This window comes from Rhinoderma darwinii, chromosome 3, assembly GCF_050947455.1.
Source record: "Rhinoderma darwinii isolate aRhiDar2 chromosome 3, aRhiDar2.hap1, whole genome shotgun sequence".
NCBI classification, from domain to species: Eukaryota; Metazoa; Chordata; class Amphibia; order Anura; family Rhinodermatidae; genus Rhinoderma; species Rhinoderma darwinii.
This window is the reverse complement of record NC_134689.1, coordinates 402,564,955-402,591,833: the sequence shown is the minus strand read 5'-3', so window position 1 is coordinate 402,591,833 and position 26,879 is coordinate 402,564,955. Positions and strand designations below refer to the sequence as shown.

Here is a 26,879-nt window from a genome sequence, read left to right as displayed (position 1 = left end):
ACCAATCACATAAATAATTCCTCTATACATGCCACTGATCGCTGAGTCACATATAAACTACCCATGAACTTGTTAAATGTTATACTCACTTTGCCTCTATGTCCACCCTAAGGTCAATGTCTTTAATGTGGAAATAATTCTTAAACGTCTTTATTTTTATTTCAAAGCTTGGTAGAACTGAAATAAATGTAAAAGAAAACATGAATTTAAAGAGGCTCTGTCACCAGATTATAAGTGTCCTATCTCCTACATAATCTGATCGGCGCTGGAATGTAGATAACAGCAGTGGTTTTTATTTTGAAAAACGATCATTTTTGAGCAAGTTATGAGCAATTTTAGATTTAGTTTCTTAATGCCCAACTGGGCGTGTTTTTACTTTTGACCAAGTGGGTGTTGTAAAGAAGTGTGAGGCTGACCAATCAGTGACCAATCAGTGACCAATCAGTGACCAATCAGTCTCATACACTTCTCATTGTTCCAGCCCAGCTTCTTTCACTGCACAATCTCACTGTGCTGTGGATCATGCTGGGCAGGAACAATGAGAAGTGTATGAGACTGATTGGTCACTGATTGGTCACTGATTGGTCACTGATTGGTCAGCCTCATACACTTCTTTACAACACCCACTTGGTCAAAAGTAAAAACACGCCCAGTTGGGCATTAAGAAACGAAATCTAAAATTGCTCATAACTTGCTCAAAAATGATCGTTTTTCAAAATAAAAACCACTGCTGTTATCTACATTACAGCGCCGATCAGATTATGTAGGAGATAGGGCACTTATAATCTGGTGACAGAGCCTCTTTAAGATGATTAGAAATTCCTGTAAGAGTGAACAAACAATTAATTTCGCAATACCGCATCTAACCACATGGTGTGCTGTTCAGAGCAAATACATCTGAGTAAAACAAGGAAAAAAAGGGTAATTTGTTAACCTTTCTTCAGTTTTTTGGTGCAAATTGCGACTTTTGAAGTTTTTGCGCCAATTTTGTGGAAAAGGGCATGGTTTATTAAAAGAGGCCACAGTGGCTGTGTAAATTATACTGGAATTCTATGCTAGCTAGCTGGCTTAGACTTCACTCTGTGTGGTGGAGCAAGGTAGAGGCCCGTACAAAGACATTGTACCTTGCCCCCTCCCTCAGACGTCCCCGGCACGCCTCAACCCCTGCATTGCACAGTTAAATAAAAAAAATAAAAAATGATACTCACCTCACCGCTCCTCTTCTCCTTTCTGGCTTCATCTTCACTTCAGTGCGGCTCATATTACATACTGGTGCGGGCAGCATCAGGACGCTATATGCGACGCAGCACTGATGACGTTAAAGTGTAGCATCACATATAAGGAAAATAATAATGACGAAGCTCGGCGTCAGAACATAAAGGAGCCGCTTGAATGCTGAGTGCACCCGGACGGTGAGGGGAGTATGGTGAGGGGAGTATGTGTTTTTTTGTTTTTTTCTGGCCAATGGCAGTGGTTGTTGCACCACAATTGTGGCACCTGAACCGGCTGAGAGATGCAACAAAATTATTAGGAGGCTTTCACCTCTTAATCAGTGTGTTGTAGTTTACTCCAACTTTCCTTACTATTAAGACTGGCATATTAAACACCTGTCTTAATAAATTGCCCCAACGTTTTTTTTTAGACATGCATAGCCATCTAGTGGCAGAAATTTTCACTGCACAGTGATCGCTTAGGGTGGAGATGATCAGAGCGCCACCTCATTTTAAAAAGGGGTTGTCTTCGTGAGACAGACACTTTGACCTCTTGAGAACAAGGCCGATTTTAGACAAGTAGAATTTTTTTTTCTCTTTTTATTTTATTATTATTATTATTGTTACTTTTTTTTTAGACATTTTACCTTATTTTTTTTAATCCCATAGGAAAATTTTACATTTTGATCTTAATTATTTTCTATAATTCTTATGTGGTGGCGTTGTAGGTCAATTGAACATGTGGTATCGGGTTGCCCTGCTGATGACAACTAATTGCTTGTGGTCCCTGCAGTGGGATATCCTGTGATAAGCTTATTTTTGGGGACCTGTCTAACAAAAATGGATTGTCCAAAAAAGGCAACCTCTCTAATGGATCAAAGAGTAGAAAATGGATTAGTTGTGTTCTTACCATATTCTTTTACTTCAAATTGTGTGGTATAATTCTGTATCACGGTATCCTCGAACTTTGCTGATATAGTCCATAGTCCTATACTGTAAATTAGAGAGCAAAGAAAAATGTTGTTATCACTAGTAATTTTATCATCATTATTATCATCAGGGAATGCTGCCCCCTAGTTCCAAGTTTTTGTTTCTCACCTTACAAGCTCGGGTAATTTATGAGACAAGGAAATAATTCCAGTTTTGCTGTTTTGTTGAATCAGATCTTTTTTGACAATGACATTATCTGGAGTCTGTGAAGAAACGAGAGGAATCTAAGGCTACATTCACACAAGCCTGACGGATTTACACGCATAAAAAACGCACGTAAATCTGGTCGTGTTCGTTGCATTTTGCATCAGTGTGCTTTGTGTGTGGCATGTGTTTTTCACGCACTTGCCAGCACTTGATGGGTGAAACACGGACAGTACACGGATATGCGTCCGTGTGTTGTAGGTTGTTTTCACGCATCCATTGACTTCAATGAGTGACTAGGTGCGTGAAAACGCACCAATATAGGGCATGCAGTGAGTTTCACGCAACGGACAGACACTCTTTGAAAAACAGTACATGTGTGAGTGGCCCCATTGAAATCAATGGTCCGTGTGCTGGGCGTTGTTTCAACGCACAGCACACAGACGAAAACCACACTCGTCTGAATGAGCCCTAATAATGCAGGTTTGGTCTAGCATGGTGGTCCATCCATCATACTGGTTTAGTTTAGTGGTCTAGCATGGTGGTCTAGCATAGTGTTCTAGCACAGTGGTGCAGCACGATGTTCTAGAACAGTGATCTAGCATGGGGGTCTAGCATGGTGGTCCTGCATGGTGGTCTATCATATCCTAGGGGTCTAGAATAGTGATCTAGAATGGTGGTCTAGCATGATGGTCAAGCTTGGTGGTTCAGCATGGTGATCTAGCTTGGTGGTCTAGCGCAGTGGTCCAGCATGGTGGTCTGGCATAGTGCTCTAGCATGGAGGTCTAGCATGGTGGTCCGGCAGTCAAGCATGGTTGTTTGTGGTGGTCTGCTTTCTATACTAATGTGCCATTAGATGACACACTAAGGCTACATTCACACGAGCATGACAGATTTACGCGTGTAAAAAATTCACGTTAAATCTGTCCATGTGCGTTGCGTTAGGCATCAGTCTTCCTTGCGAGTGATGTGTTTTTCATTCATTCGCAAGCACGAATGTCGCCCGTGTGCTGCCCATGGTTTTCACGTACCCATTGAATTCAAAAGGCGACTAGGTGCGTGAAAACCCAACAATATAGGACATGCAGTGAGTTTCACACTCGTGTGAAAACTCACGCATGTGTCAATCACCCCATTAAAATCGACGGGGCCGTGTGCTGTGCGTTGTCTATCTGTACGCATATTAAACAATTTTTGTAAATGGGTAAGTACATGCTTGCTGAAGAACATGGTCATACATGAAAAAGTGAATCATTCACCAAATTCCCCTTATGTGTTCCTCTTTAACCGTCCAAAATATTGATAAGTATTGACGAACTGATGTTTCTCCCAATCAGGATTCACAAACACGATTACGGAGCTGTGTATGGGACTCTTATTAGAACAGCGCATAGCCAGACATTCGCAGGAGCATAAAGGTCTTCTAGTTTCTAGAAGATCGAGGAAGCTGAACACTGATTAGAGTATCCAGGTCTTAACATAGACTCAGTCTTAGGCAGGACTAGCTCCAGGTAATATGTGGAGCCTAGGGTGACAGATTTCAGCCTTGACCCTGGTAACTCCCCAGGTTTGACTGACGCTGACATTATTTATTGTGTATAAGAAGTCTACCTAGACATTAGGAGGAAGAAAAAAATTTGACTTGACTGGACCTGGATTGAATGACATGTTCCTTTCTGGTCTTATTGACTTATATCTCATATTTTTTAGAAGAATTCAGTCTCACCAGGAATTCGATGATCACCGGCTTGCTCAATGGTTTAAGATTTGGGGTCATGGTAAAAAGCCTGTATAGAACTTTATAAGAAAAAAAAAAAAGAAAAGAAATATATAAACAAACTGTTTTTTGGGGTTTACTTATATAATGTTCAATTTTACTATGTATATGTTTATATTCTGAATCTGCTTTCTTCGGTATGTACACACATAAAATTCTCTAGGTTTATCCTTGTTTTGAACATGTGCCATGGTGTCACCAAATAAGGTTGGCAGGGTTGTCCTTGGATAACTTTGGCTCTGTTCACGTCAAGGTTTCATTGTATCGGAGCCGTGAGGGCTGTACTGGATCTTTTTTAAACAGATATCGTCAAAAACCCGACAGAGCTCACTGTTTTTAATGGGTTTCTGTTGGGTTCCAGTATCTTTTGACAGTCAGAATAGCCCAGTACCGTAAATTGCACTATTCTTGCCACCAAAAAGCCTGAGGAGAAACCTCGACAGACCCCATTAAATATTATATTAACCAAACCTTGAAAACCACAGACATAAAAATTGACAGGCAAATTGGAAAGCCAAAAAGTTATAAAAAAAAGATATATGTCTGTATTTTCTTCTCTTACAGACCATTGACCCAAAGTCCCCTATTTTTAGGAACTATGCATAACAGAAGGAAACCCTGGTCCTTGGTGAACCACTGGAACAGGGGGCATATTGATAACTAGTAGTGGCAATATCAATCTAAAGCATTTTGATTACCGGAGATACTCTCTATCTTTTTGTGCTCCAAGACGATGCCAATTTTCGAAGTCCTTCTCGAAAGAAACTACAATTTTTCAGTCTTTAAAGAATGTAGTCTTCAAATTTTTGGTGGACTTCTAAAAATAGGGTTATTGTCACCCCCTTAATTATGTCAAAATACTATACCTGTAGATCCTGGAGTGTAGATGGGTTTGTCGGTCTGTATGAATATATATCCGCTTTGAAAGGACACCAGGACGACTTTCTCCAGATTGCAAACGGGAGATCTAACACTGACGTACACATACTGTTTCTTGTTTGGGTCTTTTTCCAAATTATTTGAGGGGATCTAAAGAAAACAAAAACATAATCCTAAAAGTTAGCAGGGCCGGTCATCTATTTAGATCCCACATCTTGATGGAGCTCCGTGCCTACATCTAATCACTTCAGAAATTTTTCGAAAGAAACCCATCGGAAGTGAATGTTTCTCCTTGACTACAGGAAGCCACAAACTGTCCTAACGGAGTTTGATAATGGATGCTGATACAGGCCTAGATAATGAGATCCTTGTATCGAATGACCACAAGCTAGACTGAGGCCCATCTAAGGATTCGGGCCTTGTTTTCACCCTAAATCTGTCAAGGTAGTAATTATATTGCTGCAGAGGGAGTTCCCAGGTCACAGCTCTGTGTAATCAGGGCAGCGATCAGCAGATGAACGAGCAAATGCTCGATCATCTGCTGATCATATCATTTTTACCCCTTAAGGACCGAGCCATTTTTCATTTTTTTGTTTTCATTATTCACTCCCCGCATTCCAGGAGCCATAACTTTTTTATATTTCCGCAAATAGAGCGGTGTGAGGGCTTATTGTTAGCGGGAGGAGTTGGCACCATTTAAAGAACCATATAAAAAACTGTGATTCCTACATTGTTTTTTGTTTTTCGTTTTTACGGCTTTCACCGTGCGGTAAAAATGACAACTGAACTTTATTCTGCAGCTCAATTCGATGACGGTGATACAAAATTTATATCGATTTTTTTTTTATATTTTATTACTTTAAAAATACACTTTTTGTTAACAAAAATAAAAAAAATAAAAATATTTGTTTGTTTCATCACATTCTGAGAGCCATAACTTTTTTATTTTTCCGTGGATTGGGCGTTGTGAGGGCTTATTTTTTTTTTTGTGGGATCAGCTGTAGTTTTTATTGGTACCAATTTTTGATATGTACAACTTTTTGATCACATTTTATTACATATTCATTGCGAGCTAAGGTGACCAAAAAACAGCGATTTTGGTGTTTTAAATGTTTTGTTTTTTACTGTGCGAGTTAAATAATGGTATATTGTAATAGTTCAAACTTTTACAGACGCAGCGATACCAATTTTATTTATTTTTTACATTACTGTAGAGGAAAAATGGGAAAAGGTGGGTTTTTTGATCTTTTAATATATTTTTTTTTCGCTACTAATAACTTTTTTAAACTTTTTTTTTTACACCATTTATTAGTCCCCCTAGGGGACTTAAACCAGCGATCATTAGATCGCTGGTACAATATACTACAATACAAATGTATTGCAGTATATCGTCATTTTCACAGGCTTCTGTTAAACGGTGCCAGAGACACAACTTAACAGAGGCAGACAAAAGGCAGCCCTGGGGCCTTCATTAGGCCCCTGGACGGCCATGAAAACCACCGACACACCCCGATCGCAGTGTGGGGGCGCCGATGAGCTGTCAGAGGGGGCCACCCCCATCTTTTCAACGCTTCAGATGCTGCGGTCGCGATTGACTGCATTCAGCATTTGAGCGGTTAAAACGGCCAGGAACAGCACGATCACTGTTCCCGGCCTTTAGTCTGGGCTGTCAGCTGTAAAACACAGCTGACACCCGCAGGGTATGGAGGACGCTCAGTCCGTGAGCGCGCGCCATACCTCCCTATGACGCTTATCACGTACATGTATGTGGTAATGCTTCAAAGGGTTAAAAAAGTTAAATATTATCATTGTCGGCAGCACATCTCTCTGTATAAACAGGGAGACGCGCTGCCGACATGATAATAATGTATGGGTACGAGCGATCGGAGTAACTACTGCTCGTCACCATACATAGCTCCTTGTGACAGGAGCAAGCGAGCGCCGGTCAACGATGTCTCATTGATCGGCGCTCGTTGCATCGGTCGATTTTTGGCCGGTATAATAGGGGCTTAAAGAGGCTCTGTCACCAGATTATAAGTGCCCTATCTCCTACATAATCTGATCGGCGCTGTAATGCAGATACCAGTGGTTTTTATTTTGAAATACGATAATTTTTTAGCAAGTTATGAGCAATTTTAGATTTATGCTAATTAGTTTCTTAATGCCCAACTGGGCGTGTTTTTACTTTTGACCAAGTGGGCATTATGAAGAGAAGTGTATGACGCTGACCAATCAGTGACCAATCAGCATCATACGCTTCTCTCCATTCATGTCCATTTGTACTCAGCACAGCGAGATCACGCTGTGCTGTCACATACACCCACATTAACTTTACTGAAGTGTCTTGAGAGTGAATAGACATCACCTCCAGCCCGGACGCGATGTCTATTCACACTCCCGACACTTCGGTAAAGTTTGTGTGGGACTTAATCACAGCACTGCGTGATCTCGCGAGATAACGCTGTGAATGACAGCATGCTGAGTACAAATAGACATGAATGGAGAGAAGTGTATGACGCTGATTGGTCACTGATTGGTCAGCGTCATACACTTCTCTTCACAACGCCCACTTGGTCAAAACTAAAAACACGCCCAGTTGGGCATCAAAAAAGTAATTCACATAATTCTAAAATTGCTCATAACTTGCTCAAAAATGATCATTTTTCAAAATAAAAACCACCGTTGTTATCTACATTACAGCGCCGATCAGATTATGTAGGAGATAGGGCTCTTATAATCTGGTGACAGAGACTCTTTAAGTAGTGAAATCTAGCTTTGCCTGGTTCATAAAGGAAGGCGCACAGGAGCATCTCTTTATTCCTTTTGAGAGACACATCTGGGTGTATCCTACTAGTAATATGTGCTGCTTTTTATTCCATACTGCAATTGGTGATCGACACCCTACTGTTGTTGAACGATAGGTGTTGTGTCAAATGATGCTCTAAAATGTACTCCCATTTTGCTATACAATAAAAGAAGGGGCCTGAGGGACTCCATCAGACCAGCAACTGTGTGTCTGTGTCGGCTCTCGGACAGCTGTCGTCTAAATACAATTGGGAATACAGGGTGAAATGATTTGATAGCATTTGTTTATCATCTTACCTTTGGATTACTCTAAGGCCTTATTCACACGAACGTTTGCGTTTTGCGCGTTGCAGTTCCGTGTGTCATCAGTATGTGCTGCCTGGCTGCGTGATTTTCACACATATGCCATGCTAATGACACGCGGTTTTGAAGTTTAGAAAAAGAAATGAAGGAAATGCTTTTATTTTTTCCTTCATTTCTTTATCTACTGTTGCACGAATCACGCGCGTCACACGGAAGTGCTTCCGTGTGCCGTGCTCGATTTTCACGCGCCCATTGACTTCAACGGGTGCGTGATGCGCGAAAAACGGCCAAGCATAGGACATGTCGTGAGTTTTACGCAGCGGACATACGCTGCGTGAAAATCACGGACAGTCTGAATGGCCCCATTCACTAACATAGGTCCGTGCGACGCGCGTGATTTTCACGCGAGTATCACGGACGTAATACACGTTCGTGTGAATAAGGCCTAACTGTTGCTACCTACAGACAGAGGGGAACAAGTCGAAAGACATAACCGTGAGACACATATAGAAGGGGGATGAAGTTTTAGGGTTAATAATGAAATGGACGTAAGATAATGGTAAGACAGACCAGAGAACACAAAAACTCAAGCAGTACATATCTGTTCAAGGTTTAAATAAAACTCTGCCATTGGTAGTCATTATCAGGAAACACTAGTTACTATTCTCCATGGGAAAAGAGAGGTGAGTGATGGGGCACCCAATGATGTCATCAAGGGTCACCAATCACTAGGCAGGGGGCTGCAGAGCTATATTCCAAACAGGCAATAATATAAAGAGGTAAAAACAGATTGTCTATAGAACTTCTACTCGAGGGACTTCAATCTTACCGTCAACTTAATATCGTTAAAGAACTGGTTATTGCTGTTCACAGAGACTCTGCCCGTAACTAAAATGAATGTCTTCCGGGGAAAGTCTTGGACTATGATTTCAGCATCGAAAGCAGAGCCCTGTCCATCTACTATAATGGTCTCTTCGCTGTCCACACGCAGCACATTGGATGTTATCAGGGTGCATCTGGTAAAAGAAATACATGAAGAGAAGAAAAACTTCAATATAAGCTATAAAAACTGCCACAGGATATCCTCAGTTCTATTGCGTGGCGCACAAATGGAGGTAAAACGGGGTTGTCCAAAGATTAGAAAAAGGAGCCTATTTTTTTTTTATTTTTTTTAAAACAGCGCCACTCTTGTTTATGGGCTGTGACTGGTATTGCTGCTCAGCTTTTAGTCATCACCATGGGCATCACCTGGAAGGGGTTAAACACTTGACGCTGCTGGACTAGTATGCCTAAGCGGCAAGTAGTTGCCACATGAGGATGAGAATATCTGTCCTGTTGATCATGTGGGCAGAGCAAATGTGCCCTTGCGATCAGGAGCAACGTCTATAATACACAGCAGCAGTCATGCTCTGATTTCTGTGGTTTAACCCCTTAGATGACTTTGCCTCTGTCAGCCAATCGCTGGGCACGGATAGGAAACTATGGCAGCTTGCTCTTTTAACCCCTAGCAAAGGCCCCAGAAATTCACTGTTTCAGTTCTCCAGCTTCATTGTATCACAGTACGTAAAAGCTGCAGAAATCCATTCCGAGTCAAATTTGTCAGTGATTTGCACTGACGGTCCAACTGACCGCAGCTCCTGAGTGATTTTGTAAGCTGAAAGCGGATCCACTTTGACTTGATCGGAACCGAGTCATTTTTATCGGTAAATAAATGCATTTCAATAATAATAATAATTTAAAAAAAGACCCAAAGGTGTCCATGGCCTTTAATGAAATGATCAAACGATCGCTGCATCAAGTTCTATGGGACACAAAAAAAAAAGGATCAATATGTTTTTTTCGAAAAAATAAATAAATAAATCAATATCCCCCACAAAAAAATAATTACTAAATATAGCTAATTTAAAAAAATGCCTTTTAAAGGGGGAAAAAACTTCCTGTAAATGACCGAACTTCCTTCAGCACAGCTCCCGTCATGCCCAGCAGTGCTCCCTCAACCTCCCAGATGGCATACAATGTAAAGCCGCACAATCTCATTAGGTATCGCAATTTATTGCGGCACCGGCCAAACAGCATATAGAAGTTATACGAAAACTGATACACCGCGTTGTGGCTAGTGCAGAGGGGTGGAGCATGACACAGGGATTCAAACAACACCAAAGAGAGGATCCCGGTGTCATGCCATTAAGCCCCTCTACGTATAAGGATCCGTCATTTCGGATAAAAATACAGATACATTCAATTCTATGGTGCACGGACACCGTCCTGTATATTTACGGGACGGTGTCTGGGCTGTAGAAAGGATCCGCAAAAAATAGGACATTGAAATACGGCCCGTGCTCCTATACTTTATAATGGGGGCACGGCCCGCAAATATGGTATGATTGTCCGCGGCCGTCATTGACCGTAATAACGGAACGTGATTATGGCTACGGCCGTGTGCAGGGGGCCTAACACAGTGTATCAGTGTTCCTTTAAACAAGAATCAAATCTGTTGTGTGTTTTGGAGACGGTGCGTCCTTAAGGCTGTGTTCACACTGAGTTTTTTGCAGGAGGAAAATTCCTCCTGCAAAAACTGCTCCAGACGTTTTTTGCACAGTGGTTTGACAAAAACTCGTCAAAACACTCGTCGAGGCGTTTTTTTCCTGTTTCTGACTGATTGAAATGGGGTTTTGGAGGCGGAAACCGCCTCAAGATAGGTCATGTCGCTTCTTTTTACCGTGACGCGTTTTTTTTGCTCGCGGTAAAAAAACTCGTCCGCCTCCCATTGAAATCAATGGGAGGCATTTTCGGGCGGATTTTGCCGAGTTTTGCGGAGCGATTTCCGGGCCAAAAAACTCGTCAAAAAAACTCAGTGTGAACAGGGCCTAAGCAGAATGCGTCTTATCATATATTTTCGAAAGTTTGTTTGAAGCCCGATTGTGATACGCTAAGCAGCAGCGCCATCGTGTGGTCAATGCTTAGAAATCTCACTAAATTGAATGTAATGCAGACAGCCTAGTGATACGCTGAGCAGCAGCGCCATCGTGTGGTCAATGCTAGGAAATGCACACTATATTCTATTATATATTTTCGAAAGTTTGTTTGTTTGAAGCCCGATTTTTCATTGGGTTAAAATCAGGGAATAGTTATTTTTGATTGGACATTGAACAAAGTTTGCCTCCTTTGCTTGCTCCAGAGTCAGCACTGTAAAGAATCTCTACATCTTGGCACCGGATCAAAAGACAAAAGACATTGTTTACAAGAAAGCGTTGGAATAGAAACCTGCAGTCCTAACTCAACACTATATAAATCTGTCATGAATATATTGCCTCATTTCATTTCTTTTATGCTGCCAATAACATTATTTACACTCTCTAGCAATTAAATTCATATTTACGCCTCATGCACACGACCGTGCGCGCCGGCCGAGCCCGGTCAGTGATCCGCGGAAAGATAGAACACGTCCTATCTTTGCTCAGATCTGAGACTCGGATCATTTTTCACCCGATTCCCCGCTAAAGTAAATGGGTCCGTGAAGAATATTGGGTGCCACTTGTCAAAAACGGCCTAAGTGGCACAACGGTCATGTGCATGAGGATTTAATCTTAGAATTTACAACATTAAAAGTCTGCTGAGCCCAGAGTTGTTTAACCCTTTTCTTCCTTCGTAAAAGTTGACAATAAATTAATAAATAATTTTTTTCCCAAAAAAAAAGCAAAATCACTATTCTTAGACTGGAACGTTACCCAAGATGCCTGTTGTATTTTCTATTTTAAATAGTCATTTCTAGTCATTGTATATACATATAGCGATCTTTAACTTGACTTTTAACACTTTAAATACAAAGTGGTTAGAAACTAACTTTTTCGATGGCTTTTCAATGGCTTAGGTGATTAGTTATCACGCCGCAACAAGTTATCAGAGTCACGATAAGTAATGCTACATATGTATGTATATATAAGTAATGCTACATATGTATGTATATACAGTGATTGTATGCATATGTAAATTCTATATGTATAGGATCCGGTAGTACTCACTGTGGCTGCGCATAGGACCCAATGAGACCATATAGTAGAATAAGACACAAAGCTCCAAACCCCATGATGCTGCCTGGGGTATGTGCTCTCTTGAGACCTGAAGGGGGGTTATAAAGGATTTTAGTCTTTCACTTTGACCCAGCAGCCTTTGTAATAAGTAACATGAGTGATTTAAGGGCTGGGTATGTAAATAGTTGGCGGCTGGACAAATACAGGATTGTCCTATTTCAAAATAAACACTGTCGGGAAATCACTCCAGCATAAAAGCTCATTGCACAATGTGGAACAGAATGAGAGCGAAGAAAATAGCGGATTAGAGAAAAACAAAAGAACAATACAATCTAATAGTAAAACGAATGGAGAACACGGAAGAGAAAGGAACCAATGCCATACCTGAATGATTTACTAAAGCAAACTGTCTGTATCTTATACTACACAGGTGCCTGTATACAAAAAGTTTTCTGCTGAGTGTGGCAATTCTCTTACAGAGAACCTGTCATGTGTCTGGGCAGGGGTGTACACCAGGGCATCGATGCCATAGAGACTTTCCTTCACCGGGGCAAAGATTTAGTTTACTGCCCTAGCACTAAATCTAAATAGTCAAGGCAGAATGGCTTGTTGGCCACCTCTGTCCCTGGCGCCAAGTACCGGAGGAACATATCTTGACAGTAACATATCTTGACAGTCCTCTCAATTACACTCCTGTATATAGGCAGCACATGCAGCCACTATGGGTCTTCCTTAGGCTTCTTCTATCTCCTTTATTTATAGGATGTGTGAATCCATAGAGATCGCCAATAGGGCAACATTAGGAAACAAATGAATGAAGGTAATGGATGAGGATGGCATGAGCCATTTTTTTTCTATGGTGCCCTCCCTGATTTATATATATATATATATATATATATATATATATATATATATATATATATATATATATATATATATATATATATATATATATATATATATATATATATATATATATGTATGTATGTATGTATGGTACAGCTTGTATACTAAGGATAGGGGGACCCAAAGGAAAATTTATATTTCCCTCAACCTGGCATCTGCCTTCATTCTCCATTGGGCAAACAAAATCGGAGAAAATTGAATTGGGCCCTCAGAGGTCATAAGGGCATTATCGGAGAACGGGCTCACTTTCTATGGAGTCCGTACACCGATACATTTCTTTCCAGAAACAGCCGAACAGACATGAAGCGGCTGAGCGCTCACACGAGCACTTCATCTGCTTCATTGTAGAGATTGGTGGGGCTCTCAGTGCTCGGACCCCCACCAATCCAAACTTCTGACATGTCACTATGACATGTCAGAAGTTTGTCAAACGTTTAGCTACACTTTAAATTGTCAGTAGTCGTCAGCAGATATACTGTATATTTATTGTATTTTAACAACAGGACATGACCATTTGTGTGCAAAAATCCATGTTCAAATGTTTCACCGATATGACTTCCAGTCTTCACTTTTCGGCATCATATGGATCCATATCACTTCTATATGGTACAGATCCAGGGCCGGACTGGGTCTTAAAATCAGCCCTGGCATTTCTAAGCACACAGGCCCACCGCAGGCCATACACAGCTGCCAGTGTTGGGTTGGGACCACCTTTCAGCTATACAAGACATGGGGAGATTTATTAAAACAGGTGTAAATGAAAAGAGGAATAGTCCTGATAGCTCCAATTCCAATGAATCCATTGTTTTTCCACGAGAATAATGAACATGTTCGTTATTCTAGAGGATTATTTTTTTTGCAGAGCAGAAAAAAATTCAAGCAGACTTCTTTCCGCTGCATGAGAATGGGGTATAAAATGGCCCATTCACTTGTAATGGATGCAGAATGTTAGTGGATTTGAAAGGGATTTAGGTGTGGAATCAGGGACTTAGTCCTAATCAAATCCAGATTGCGGGATCATGGCCTAATACTGACGTATAAAGATTGCAAATTATACCATTATACAATGCTAAAATATCCCCATACTGTAACTAAATAGTATGATTTCAATTTTATGTTCAGCGATATACACACACACTAACATGCTGGACACATGCGCGCACACACCACTCACACCTAGGACACATGCGCATGCACACCACTCACACCTAGGACACATGCGCATACACACCACTCACACCTAGGACACATGCGCATGCACACCACTCACACCTAGGACAAATGCACACGCACACCACTCACACCTAGGATATATCCTCCACTCTCGCCACTGACACCTAAGACATATGCCGCATGTTGTCTACCCACACCTGTTGAACACTCACTACTCACACCTGGCACAGATGCTGCACACACCACTCACACACTAGACACATACCACTCACTCACTAGACACGTACCATACACAAGATACATACCGCACACACTACTTACACATACACCACACAAATGCTAAACACATACCTCACATAACACTTACACACTAGACCTATACCACACATACCACTCACACTCACATTGAAAACAACACGCTCACAAATGCCACTAATACATTAGAAGAAGACACAAAACTCACAGAAATTACATATTCCACTCATATAATTGACATACACTATAAACATTAACATCCATTGCAGAAGACTGGTGGCAGGTTACATGAAGCTGAAGCAGATAATGAAATAAACCTGCTGGCGCTACAGACATCAGCTACCTACCTGGCAGGGGCGGGAGTCTCCATCTCCTCGGCTGCCAGACTGAAGCTGTGCTCAGGGGGGCAGTAGAAAGAGCAAGCCCATCACTGATTGGCTGATGCTCAGCCAACCAGCGTTAGGTTTGATTTGTACATGCAGACTGGGCAGGAACTGATTCTCCTCTTCCTCTGCGGCACCAGAGACATGCGCTAGTGAGCGAGGCCTCAGTGCAGAAATCAAGTCTAGAGCTGATTAGCTGCAGCTCGGCCAACAAGCGCTATACTTCATTTCTGCAGCGCTCCTTCCCATCATTGCAGAATTCACAGCAATAAATCTCAGAAAGATGTGGTTTTAAACAGCAGGAGGCAGCAGTTATTGTAATGTTGGTGCTTGTGTTCACCACTGTCTGCAGGGCTGACTCTAGCTTTTCTGCTGCCTAAGGCGAAAATTCAAATGACGCCCCCCAGATTTTGATTGACATCCCCCCTGGCTGTTCTACATCATTTCCAGCCTCCTCCAACTCTTGCGGATGCGCCGTTGCCTTGTACTGGCATGGGCGGTGCAGCCGGGCAGAGTACACCTCACTGCACTGTGCGTGCCCAAGTAGTACAAGGCAATGGCACATCAGGGAAAGTTGGAGGAGACTGGTAGTGATGTATAACAGAAAGAGAGATGTCAATCAAGCATGGAAAGTTGGGCTTGGAGGCAGAACGATGTGACTCTTCAGGATAGCGGCACAACTCCATGACCCTTTAATGAGAAATTAGCCTATAGTGTGCGCCATTTTAAAAGTTGATTTTATAGATTTTTCTACATCTAAAAACAACATACAGGGGAATGTTTGGAAATATTGTCAGGTCATGTATTACCGCATTGTGGTGGTTCAAGGGGTTAAAACTACCTGGCAGGTTCCTATTAAATATACAATGAATTGAAAACAATTCCATCTGCCCTGTAATTTTGTTATTATAAATATATTCTATATAATTACAGCTCCAGAACCAAGCTCTGACATATACGGCTCGAGAACCAAGCTCAATACATATATACAGCACCAGGACCAATCTCAGTACATATATACAGCTCCAGAACAAAGCTCATTACATATATACAGCTCCAAAACCAAGGTCCGTACACATATACAGCACCAGAACAAAGCTCAGTACATATATACAACACCAAAACCAAGCTCAGTCCATATATACAGCTCCAGAACAAAACTCCGTACATGTATACAGCACCAGAACTAAGCTTAGCACATAAATACAACACCAGAATCAAGCTCAGTACATATATACATCTCCAGAACCAAGCTCACTACACATATACAGGCACCAAAACCAAGCTCAGTACATATATACAGCACCAGTACCAAGCCCAATACATAAATACAGCACCAGCACAAATACAGCTCAATTTAGTGCAACCCCTGTTGTATAGGTTTGTACGACATAAAACTACAGCTCCCAGCATGGACCGAGCAATGGTAAGGATATGCTGGGAGTTGCTGTTTCACAAAAAAAATCCTACCATCCATCTCGCTGCAGATCATACAGTGACTACAGTACTGATTAGAGACAGAATAAGCATTTATATTAAGTGACTCACTGGTGACGATCTCAGATTCTAGTTGTTCTTTTTCTCTTTTCTTCTCCATCCAGTCCAGGCCTCTATAACGACTTCTCCCAGGCCACAGCCTATTTCTGCAGTTTGCCGCTCAGATGTCTTCAGCTTCTCACAATTCAAACATTTCTGCACCTATAAACGAAGAGAAAGTTTCTAACTGTGTCCCTGATTATAATAGCACGAAACACTGTGTCCCTGATTATAATAGCACCATACACTGTGTCCCACACACACAGAGTGCTCCCCGTAGATAGTGCCCCATAGAGCCCCCTGTAGACAGTGCCCCCGATAAAGCCCCCTGTAGATAGCTCCACCTGTATATAGTGCCCCACATACAGCCCCCCCTTAGTGTCCCACATATAGCCTCCCCTGTAGATTGTGCCATTATATCCCCACTTAGTGTCCCACATATAGCCTCCCCCATAGATAGTGTCCCACATATAGCTCCCCCCTGTAGATTAAGTCACTCACATTTTTAAGTGGGAAAAAAACAACAAGGGTATGTGCACACACACTAATTACGTCCGTAATTGACGGACGTATTTCGGCCGCAAGTACCGGACCGAACACAGTGCAGGGAGCCGGGCTCCTAGCATCATACTTATGTACGATGCTAGGAGTCCCTGCCTCGCTGCAGGACAACTGTAATCATGTTTTCAGTACGGGACAGTTGTCCTGCAGCGAGGCAGGGACTCCTAGCATCGTACATAAGTATGATGCTAGGAGCCCGGCTCCCTGCACTGTGTTCGGTCCGGTACTTGCGGCCGAAATACGTCCGTCAATTACGGACGTAATTAGTGTGTGTGCACATACCCCAACTTTACATACTCACCTTGATCCCGTTCACACGCAGTCCTGTGTCAATGTAGACCTGCTCTCTTCTAAACAGGTCTGCTCGGGCTGAACAACAGTGCTGATTGGCAGGGCAGAAAGACTTGCCCCATCAATCAGCGCCTTTCAACAATGGAAGCAGTGCGATGACGTCATCGTGCCACTAGCATCGTTGAAAGATGCTGATTGGCGGAGCAAGTTATTCTGCCCTCCCTATCAGCATCATTGTAAGGCAGGTACAATTAGTGCAGGAGGGGGTGGCATCGACTGGTTTCAGTGGCGCCGCTGCCCCCTCAGAGAGGCAGCAGGCCACCGACACTGATTGTTTGGTCGGCCAGCAGGCGGCCCACAGATCACCGGCCCATCTGGAATTTGCCAGAACTGCCAGATGGCCAGTCAGGCCCTGTACAGATTCATAATAAAGCACTGATGTTGCAACATTTTTTCACACAAGTTTTTTTTACATGGTCTATGGGCTTCCATATGAAAAAAAAATTGTGGCATGCTCCATCGGATGCCAAATCAACATCGATTTCCCCTATTTTGCCTGAGACTGTTGTTCTGTAACCGAGTGATGACATGCAGCGTGGCTACTCAACGTCATCTCGTCAGAGGGTGGAGCTTGATGCATAAAAAAAGTGGTGAGTCCGCCAAACCTTGTTCAGTGTTGGGAGGAAGTTAGTGTGACCTGGGCTCTGGTGCTTTAAGGCCAGAGTGTTGTAAGAGGAAGTTACTGGGAGATCGCTGCTGAGAAGGAGGAAAGCTACTGAGGAGGTTGTGCTTTGTAGGAGAAGAGCAGCTGAGGAGGTTGTGCTGTGTAGGAGAAGAACAGCTGAGCAGGTTGTGCAGTGTAGCAGAAAAGCTGCTGAGGATGTTGTGCTATGGAGGAGGAAAGCTACTGAGGAGGTTGTGCTGTGGGAGAGAAAAGCAGCTGAGGAGGTTGTGCTGTGAAGGAGGAAAGCTGCTGAGGAGGTTGTGTGGTGTAGGAAGAATGCAGCTGAGGAGGTTGTGCTCTGAAGGAGGAAAGCAGCTGAGGAGGTTGTGCTGTGAAGGAGGAAAGCTGCTGAGGAGGTTGTGCTGTGTAGGAGAAGAGCAGCTGAGGAGGTTGTGCTGTGAAGGAGGAAAGCTGCTGAGGAGGTTGTGATGTGAAGGAGGAAAGCAGCTGAGGAGGTTGTGCTGTAGAGAAGGAAAGCAGCTGAGGAGGTTGTGCTGTGGTAGAGGAAAGCTGCTGAGGAGGTTGTGCTGTGGGAGAGGAAAGCTGCTGAGGAGGTTGTGCTGTGGGAGAGGAAAGCAGCTGAGGAGGGTGTGTTGTAGAGGAGACAGTCTGAGAAGATTTGTGGCCTACTAGGCCTGATCATAGGCAGCAAGAAGCAGCAGCCATCTTTCAGCCTACTTGGCTTTTATTGCCAGACCAACACCTATACTAGGGAGCGGCGCACTAGACTATTTCTGTGACAGCGCCATCTTGACCTGCCTGATCAGTCTAATTTTTGTTTCTCCCATATAAGTAAAAACTCAATATACATGTGGCCGTGTGCACCATTGGTGCCAGCCTGAGAATAAAAAGTTCTAGCTCGCAACTAGTTCCTGTCTTCGTACCATCTGTTTCGCATCATTCCTGGAGGGGGCTGTATACCAACTAGGGCACATCCTTGCAGGGCCTTATAGCAAAACATGAAATGGGGCCCCATTCCACTGTGAGCACGCAAAGGAGCTGGAGTTCATGACATATATAAATTTATTATTTTCCCTCCATCCTGTCCTAATTGATATTTCCCTCAATCCCTAGTTCTTCCATTGATCTACCTAAAAAATGTTATTACCCCATTAACCCCCCTCCTCCTCCATCATCCACAACGATCTCTCACTGCACCTCGCCATTTTAGTACCACCTTAGCTCAAATCACCAACATGCATGTGCACTAGCTTCTTAAGTCTGGACTGAGCTCATGAGCGCACCCTGGTGGTCACTATGGAGCAGGATGGCCGTATGTGCAGACATCTCTTGGGAGAAGGGCGTTGACTGGATGGAAGGAGTTTGTGGTCAGCGACCACGGAGGTTACAGTATCCCCCCTCTTACGCCCCCTCCTCTTGGGACCAGAACGAGAGAGAAACCTCTTAATGAGGGTAGGAGCGCTGAGATTCTCCTCTGCCTCCCAGGACCTCTCTTCTGGACCAAACCCCTTCCAATCTACTAAATAAAATGTTCTTCCTCTTACTTTTTTAATGTCCAAGATCTCCTTAACATTAAAGGTGTCTGAAGGGCCGCTGGAGGCTAGGAGTCTTTGTATAGCGGTTCAGAACCACCGGCTTCAGGAGAGAAACATGGAAGGAGTTGGGGATCTTGAGGGTAGGAGGCAGCCAAAGCTTGTAGGCGACAGGGTTGATCTGCTGCAGGATCTCGAAGGGACCGAGGAACCTGGGAGCGAATTTGTACGACGGCACCCTGAGTTGAAAATTCCGGGAGAACAGCCAGACCTTTGTGCCAGGAAGAAACTGAGGGGTTCTCTTCTCCTTGTGTCCGCCTTCTGCTTCATGCGGTCGACCGCCAGCAGGACTGGGAGCAGGAAACACTAGGGGACCATTTGCAAGACAGACTTGGAATACAACAACAAAGCTCAGGCGTGGGAGGATGGGGCTGGGACCTTCTTATAGCCCAGGGTGCTCTGGAGCATTTAGCTCAAATCACCAACATGCATGCGCACTGGCTTCTTAAGTCTGGACTGAGCTCGTGAGCGCACCCTGGTGGTCACTATGGAGCAGGCATCTCTTGAGAAAAGGGCGTAGACTGGATGGAAGGAGTTCGTGGTCAGCGACCACGGACGTTACAGTATGAGCACACATGGAACAGAACGGAATAAATATGGTTACCAGGCCTGAGCCTTAAATCTGATGGAAGTGAAATGTATTTACATGGATCTACTATTCAGAAGTAATCAGGAAATGCGATCTTCAGATATGAAGAACAAGTGTAATAATGAACAAAGGAACAAGGAAGTTAAATGACTCCAAAGAGATTACAATCGTCTTAAATGTTAATTATTGTGCCAGGTTATTGAACCAGCTTTAACATTCCTTAAAGGGAACCTGTCATAAGGTACAGTACATGTTTTCCGATCTGCGGGCAGCAGGATATAGAGCAGGATAAGCTGAGTTAACCCGTCATTTATTGATATCAATCCCTGCTCTCACTTGGTTTAAGAGTCTAGTGGGCAGTCCTACTTAGTGATTAACAACTGTTACTGTAACCACACTCATACAGGGAAGTCTGTCAATCAGTGATTGACTCCGCCCACTAACTCAAGAGTGAGCAGGGATCTGTATCAATAAAATATTGGTTATCCTGAATTTTTTCTCTATATACATCAATCAACTCAGCCCATCCTGCTCTATAACATGCTGGCCGTGCATCGGAAGGCATGTACTGTACGATGTGACAGGTTCCCTTTAAGGATGGTTAAACCCAGTTACATCTTATAGGGGTCAGGGCTCCCCCCCCCCCCCCCAGCTTCCCCTTACTCAGCCATAGAGTCAAATTATAAAATTCTGTCAGTCACCCCTTGGGGGAGCTTAGGAGATTACTGCATTCTGTTCATACATTGAAGTCAATGATAAAACAGTATACAGTATGCTCCCAAGCTCCCTCTAGTGGTGGCTGCAGGGAGTCAAAATTGTATAATTTAACACCCTCTACTGGAGGTATTCAAAACATAGGACCCATTCACACATTCTGTATTTTACACGAATTTCCATGCTAAAATCCACGTTACATCTTCTAACAATCCGCATCCAATAGATTGCGAATGGGTTTAAATGTATCTGCTTGCAAGACATATAGTTATACCATACAAAATAGTTACTAATTAACATCCCCCATATACCTACTTTAGATTGGCTTTGTTTTTTTGAACATACTTTTATTTTTCTAGGACGGTACAAGGTTTAGAACTTTAGCAAAAATGTATCACATTTTCAAGAAAATTTCAAAAGGCTATTTTTACAGGGACCAGTTCAGCTGTGAAGTGTCTTTGAGAGGCCCAAACAATGCAAACCCCCATAAATCACTACATTTCAAAAACTGCACCCCTCAAAGTATTCAAAACAGCATTTAGAAAGTTTCTTAACCCTTTGGGCCTTTAATAAGAATTAAAGCAATGTAGGGGTAACATTTGCAAATGTATTTTTCTTTTGCAGAAATAATTTTTTAATCCTTTATTTTCTATAACACAGAAGGTTTTACCAAAGAAACGCAACTCAATATTCATTGCCCAGATTCTGCAGTTTTTCGAAATATTCCACATATTGCCCTCGTATGGTGATTGACTGAAGCACCGGCCTCAGAAGCAAAGGAGCACCATGTGGATTTTGGGACCCATCCGAGCCTACCATCGCTACTGTCTGAAGTTACCACAGGTACCCTTATCCGAACTATAGACTTTGACTTGGTATCCTGTTGGCCAGCTGCTATCCCGGCTCCGTCTCCAGGCGAGGCCTAATCAGCTTCCATAATGGCAGACCAGGAGGCCATTGTTTGGCCTCCTGTTGCCATAGCAGCCATCAGCACCCCTTCGATCCCATCACAGGGCTGCCGATTTGGCTACAACCCACTAAGATGCAGCGATCGCTTTTTATCGCTGCATCTAAAGGGTTAATGGCAGGGATGGAAGCTTCTGAGCAAGCGCCATCTTCCCGTTGGTACCAGCAGCCTCTTAGATCCCGCCTCCAGGTGGATCCTAGGAGGCTTCTGTACTACTGCCTAGTGTTAGGCCTCCAGTTCCCATTGCAGCCATCGGCATCCCGGTGATCTTGTCACTGGGGTGGCGATTGGCTATAGACACCTTAAATGCAGTGGCCGCTTTTGACTACTGTATATTAGGGGTTAATGGCGGGGATCGGGGATAACTTCTGTCCCCGCCATTACAGCAGGGTGTCAGTTGTAACATAATGGCACGGGGGAAATGGCACGGACTCAGCTTCTGAGCCCGTGCCATCCATTTGCCGTATGGATAAGGCATTTTGCGGGAAGCACTAGCTTTCCGTGACATATATCCATAGCAATACATTGCCTAGGAGCATCAGGGACAGGCAGGGGTAGGAACAAACCAGTAGGTTTGGAGCGGGTAGACTTGTTCGAGGCACAGTTCGTACATGAAAATATATAGTCCGCAACAAAGGCAGCGTCGGCCACCAGTACTGACGGGCTATTATGTTCTGAGTCTTTCGAACACCTGAGTGCCCCGCCAGTTTGGAGCTGTGTCCCCAGCGGAGTATTTTCTTCCTGTCTACAAGGCGGACAAAAGTCTTTCCAGGAGGAATGTCTCTAAATTGCAACGGGTTAGCAACAATAATCCTAGATGGATCTATAATATATAATAATCCTAGATGAATCTATAATATATTGAGGAATTTCATCAGAGTCTTTAGTCTCAAATGATTGAGATAGGGCATCAGCCTCCACATTATTATCAGCAGGACGGAAACGGAAGTGGAGCAAGAATTGAAATCGAGCGAAGAACAACGACCACCTGGCTTGGTGAGGATTTAGTCATTGTGCTGACTGTAAGTACTTAAGGTTCTTGTGGTCTGTATAAATGATAATAGGGTGAACCGCCCCTCCAGCAAGTGTCTCCATTCATCTAATGCCAACTTGACGGCTAGCAACTCCCGATCCCCGATGGAATAGTTGCGTTCTACTGGATGGGATAATTTCGAGTAGAAGCCACAGGCCACCATCTTGCCCTTAGAGGTTTTTTTTAAATAGTAGTGCTCCAGCACCAACGGAAGATGAATCCACTACCATAAAGAACTGCCGAGAAGCATCAGGGTGATAGAGAACAGATGCTGAGGTGAAAGTGCTCTTGAGGTTAGTAAATGCTGATTCTGCCTCCGGAGGCCAAACCTTGGCGTTCACCTCCTTCTTGGTGAGGGCCGAGATTGGAGCAGTCAGAGATGGGATGTTTGGGATAAATTCTCAATAGAAGTTTGCGAATCCCAGAAATCTTTGTATGGAGTGAAGGACCTGTGGACGTGGCGTCTCTAAGACAGATCTCACCTACTCTGGGTCCATCTTGAGACCACAGTCAGATACAATGTAGCCCAGTAAGGACATAGAGTTTATCTCGAACACACATTTCTCAATTTTAGCATATAGGTGATTCCCCCTTAACCGCTACAGAACATGGCGAACATGCTTCTGATGTGTCATCAAATCTGGTGAGTAAATCAGGATGTTGTCCAGATAGACCACCACACAGACATACATCAGATCCTGGAAAATGTCATAAACAAACTCCTGGAACACAGCTGTAGCGTTACACAGTCCAAAGAGCATCACAAGATATTTGTAATGGCCATCTTTGGTGTTAAATGCGGTTTTCCATTCGTCACCTTTTCAGATACAAATCAAGTTATATGCTCCGTGTAGATGCAGCCTTGTGAATGTAATGTCCACGGTCGCAGACCGCAGGCTCCTATCTTCCTGCAGACATCATCCTCCCCAGAGATGCCAGCACATGCGGCCGTCCTGTCCTGCAGTGTCCACTAGGGTGCGCGCTCGAGCTCATTCCCGACCTCAAGTAGTCACACACATGTGTGAGATTGAGCTGATTGCTCCAAGATCACCCTGGACTATAAGAAGGGCCCTGCCTCTTCCTTCATTGCCTGAGCATTGTTTGTACCTACCCGTGTCTGTCTTTGCAAATGGTCCCTTGAAAATTTTCCAGTTCCAGTGTTCCTGTTCCTGCTACCTGTACCCTGTATCCTGTGCTATCTTGTTCCAGTGCCGTGTAGAGTTGGAGTCGTGTTGTGCTGTATACTATGCTTGTCTTGTTTCACCACTCCTGGTGTCTGCCTGCTGCCAAGGTCCCATCCGAGCCTATCCTGCTACTGTCTGAAGTTACTACAGGTACACCTATACGAACTATAGACTTTGACTTGTATCCTGTTGGCCAGCTGCCATACCGTCAAGGCGGTACGGCCCAATGGTTCCACAATACCCACAGATATCGTGACAGTGAATACCTTGGCCCCACAAATGTCATCGAAAAGTTTTGAGATGAGCGGCAGAGGATACTTATTTTTTACCGTAATTTGGTTCAGACCCCGGTAGTCGATACATGGACAAAGATATACGTCCCTCTTTTTCACAAAGAAGAACCGGACTCCGGCCGGGAAGGAAGATTTCTGGATGAACCCTCTCTCAAGGTTCTCCTTAACGTAGGTGGACATGTCTGGAGTCTCTGGCAGGGAGAGAGGATAAACTCGCCCTCGAGGTGGTGAAGCATCAGGAAGTAAATCAACAGGGCAGTCGTAGCTGCGATGAGGGGGAAGAGTCTCTGCTTCTTTCTTACTGAAGACATCCGCAAAACTAGCATAATGAGACAGTAGATCGGAGAGTGACTGAGGCAGTGGAGGCAAAACAGGACGAACCTGTGGCAGGCAATGGCTAAGGCATCTAAGCCCCTATTGGAGGACTTCTCCAGAATTTCAGACGAGGACCGGAGCGTGTAGACGAAGCCAAGGCAGGCCCAGCAGAACAGAGTTGATAGCTGTAGGCAGCACGAGGAAGGTGATCTGTTCCCGAGTGAAGAACTCCGATTTGTAGTGTCAGCAGTTTAGTGATGGACACAATAGGGTCAGGCAATGGTAGGCCATTCACAGAGGCGACAGCCAGCGGACATTACAGGACAGAGTGGCCGGATGCACTGACGTCTCCGGGGAAGGAGACGTCGACCACAGGAGGGAGGTCTGCGGTTGCGGCTGTCATCAGGTAAGGGGAGTTGGCTGTCCGCGGCCATTACACTGTACCATTGTGTATCTCCAATTTCATACAGAGGTATATTCTGTTGTTTTAACTGAGGCCAAATTACGAAGATATTCCCCGCAATGCGACTTGAGAAGAGGAAAACAGAAATACACGGCGCCACATGGTGCAAATAGAAGATGATACAAAACGACAAATGAGGGTGAGCAGGTAGAATGCTCACCTTGTGGGGTTGTGTAAATCCCAGGCACAACTCTGGTGTAGGCAGAGAGTAAGAACATTGACCAGCTGCAGCCAGGTCCAGTCCGGTATTAAGAAGTAGTTACCGAGTCACCTGGTTAAGATGAATTCATTTGCCAGGGTACTATATCCATTACAGACTTTGCGAATACTATTGAAGCATACGGATGTCAATGCTTTTAATACCGCTATTTCCAAATTTATATGGTCACACAAACATTCCCGTATTTTGCTATCTAAATTGCAGTGCTATCATTGGCAGGGGGGTAAACATTCCACATTTGAGGGGATATAATGTAGCCAGTCTTTTTCGACATGTCCTAGATTGGATACATCACACTAACTATTACTCTAACTATAGGTTGGAATCAGAGCTAGCGGGAGCATGTGATCTCTCGGCGCTACTACATACTAAAATTATTTCTCTTCCGCGACATGTTAAGGGATCCGTCGTGTTGAGAGACACTATTATGTGCTGGTAGGAAGTGAGGAAAAAGCAAGGCTTGTCCTTTCAGTTATCTAAATATTTGCCTTTATGGTCACATATAGACTTCCCGGCTGGGATGTCCAGTAACCTGTTTAATATGTGGAAACAAAATGGTATCACAACAGTGGGTCACATATTACATGCCTCAGAACCTAGAATAAAAACATTGTCCGAACTGGTGGGGGAATTTGGGATCCTGCCAGCACACTTTCTCCAATACATACAGGTCAAATCTTTCTGTATGAACATGGTAAGAAATTTGGAGAGGGAAGTTGTTGACATTATCAGTTTTATATAAAACAATTAAAGATTTATACTTAAAGGGAAGGTGTCGCAATTTTTTTTTTTATATATATATAATATTGCTTTTAGTATGTTATTAAAATAAATTTTATTTATTTGTGTTTTTGTGTTCTACTTTTTACTTTTTTCTCACTTTTACTTCTCTATGGGGGCTGCCATTTATTTTTTTCATCTCTATATGTGTTGATTAACTACACATACAGAGATGGAATACGGCACATACATCCCCATAGAGAATGCGAACGGGAGCCGTTCCATTCACTATAGCGTACGCCGTCTGTGTGGGAACGGCGTATGCGCCGCTCCCACACAAATCAAAAGGAAGGTCTTCAGCAGAGCGACATCTGGTGCCATTTTCATGTGGACTGGAAGCCGCGGCCGGACAGTACGACTTCCGGTTGCGGCTTCCGGCCATATGTTCAAGGCAGTGAAGACGCAAAGCAGAGGAGCGGAAGCGTCAGCGGCGGCAGGAGCAGGTAAGTTATGTTTGTGTATGTGATGTGTGTATTATGTTCGTGTTATACTGTCTGATTACCACTGTATCTAATCCTCCTACACTGTGCATTCGCTCAGAAAATGGCCGCACACAGTGTAGGAGGTTTGAAGATTCAACCTCCTCCTTCTCCTGGCACTAGCCAGGATAATGGAGGGGGGATTGTGTGAGGACACTCTAGCGAGTGTGTCTACCCCAAATTTGCAGCATAAAGCAATGAGGTTGCTTTACCACATTGCCAATGCTGCAATTTGGGAATTGCTCCCTCTAGTGACCAGCACATGGAAATGTTATAAATTAGAATCTAATTTATAATATTTCCTGACTTGTGAAAAAATT

At 43.5% G+C, this 26,879-nt stretch overlaps 1 protein-coding gene across 1 annotated transcript in view; it reads right to left on the bottom strand.

Annotated features, from left to right (window-relative positions):
* The window catches only part of LOC142750235 (venom factor-like), a 53,436-nt gene extending 41,197 nt beyond the window's left edge, over positions 1 to 12,239 (bottom strand). Inside the window, exons 1-7 of the mRNA XM_075859176.1 lie at positions 12,132 to 12,239; positions 8,939 to 9,125; positions 4,989 to 5,151; positions 4,072 to 4,142; positions 2,310 to 2,404; positions 2,122 to 2,204; positions 90 to 177 (exon numbers count right to left, since the gene is read on the bottom strand). Of these exons, the coding sequence (XP_075715291.1) occupies positions 90 to 177; positions 2,122 to 2,204; positions 2,310 to 2,404; positions 4,072 to 4,142; positions 4,989 to 5,151; positions 8,939 to 9,125; positions 12,132 to 12,196 (752 nt within the window). The 5' untranslated portion in view covers positions 12,197 to 12,239. The remainder of the gene's footprint in view (positions 1 to 89; positions 178 to 2,121; positions 2,205 to 2,309; positions 2,405 to 4,071; positions 4,143 to 4,988; positions 5,152 to 8,938; positions 9,126 to 12,131) is intronic.
* Between the last annotated feature and the right edge of the window lie 14,640 nt (positions 12,240 to 26,879).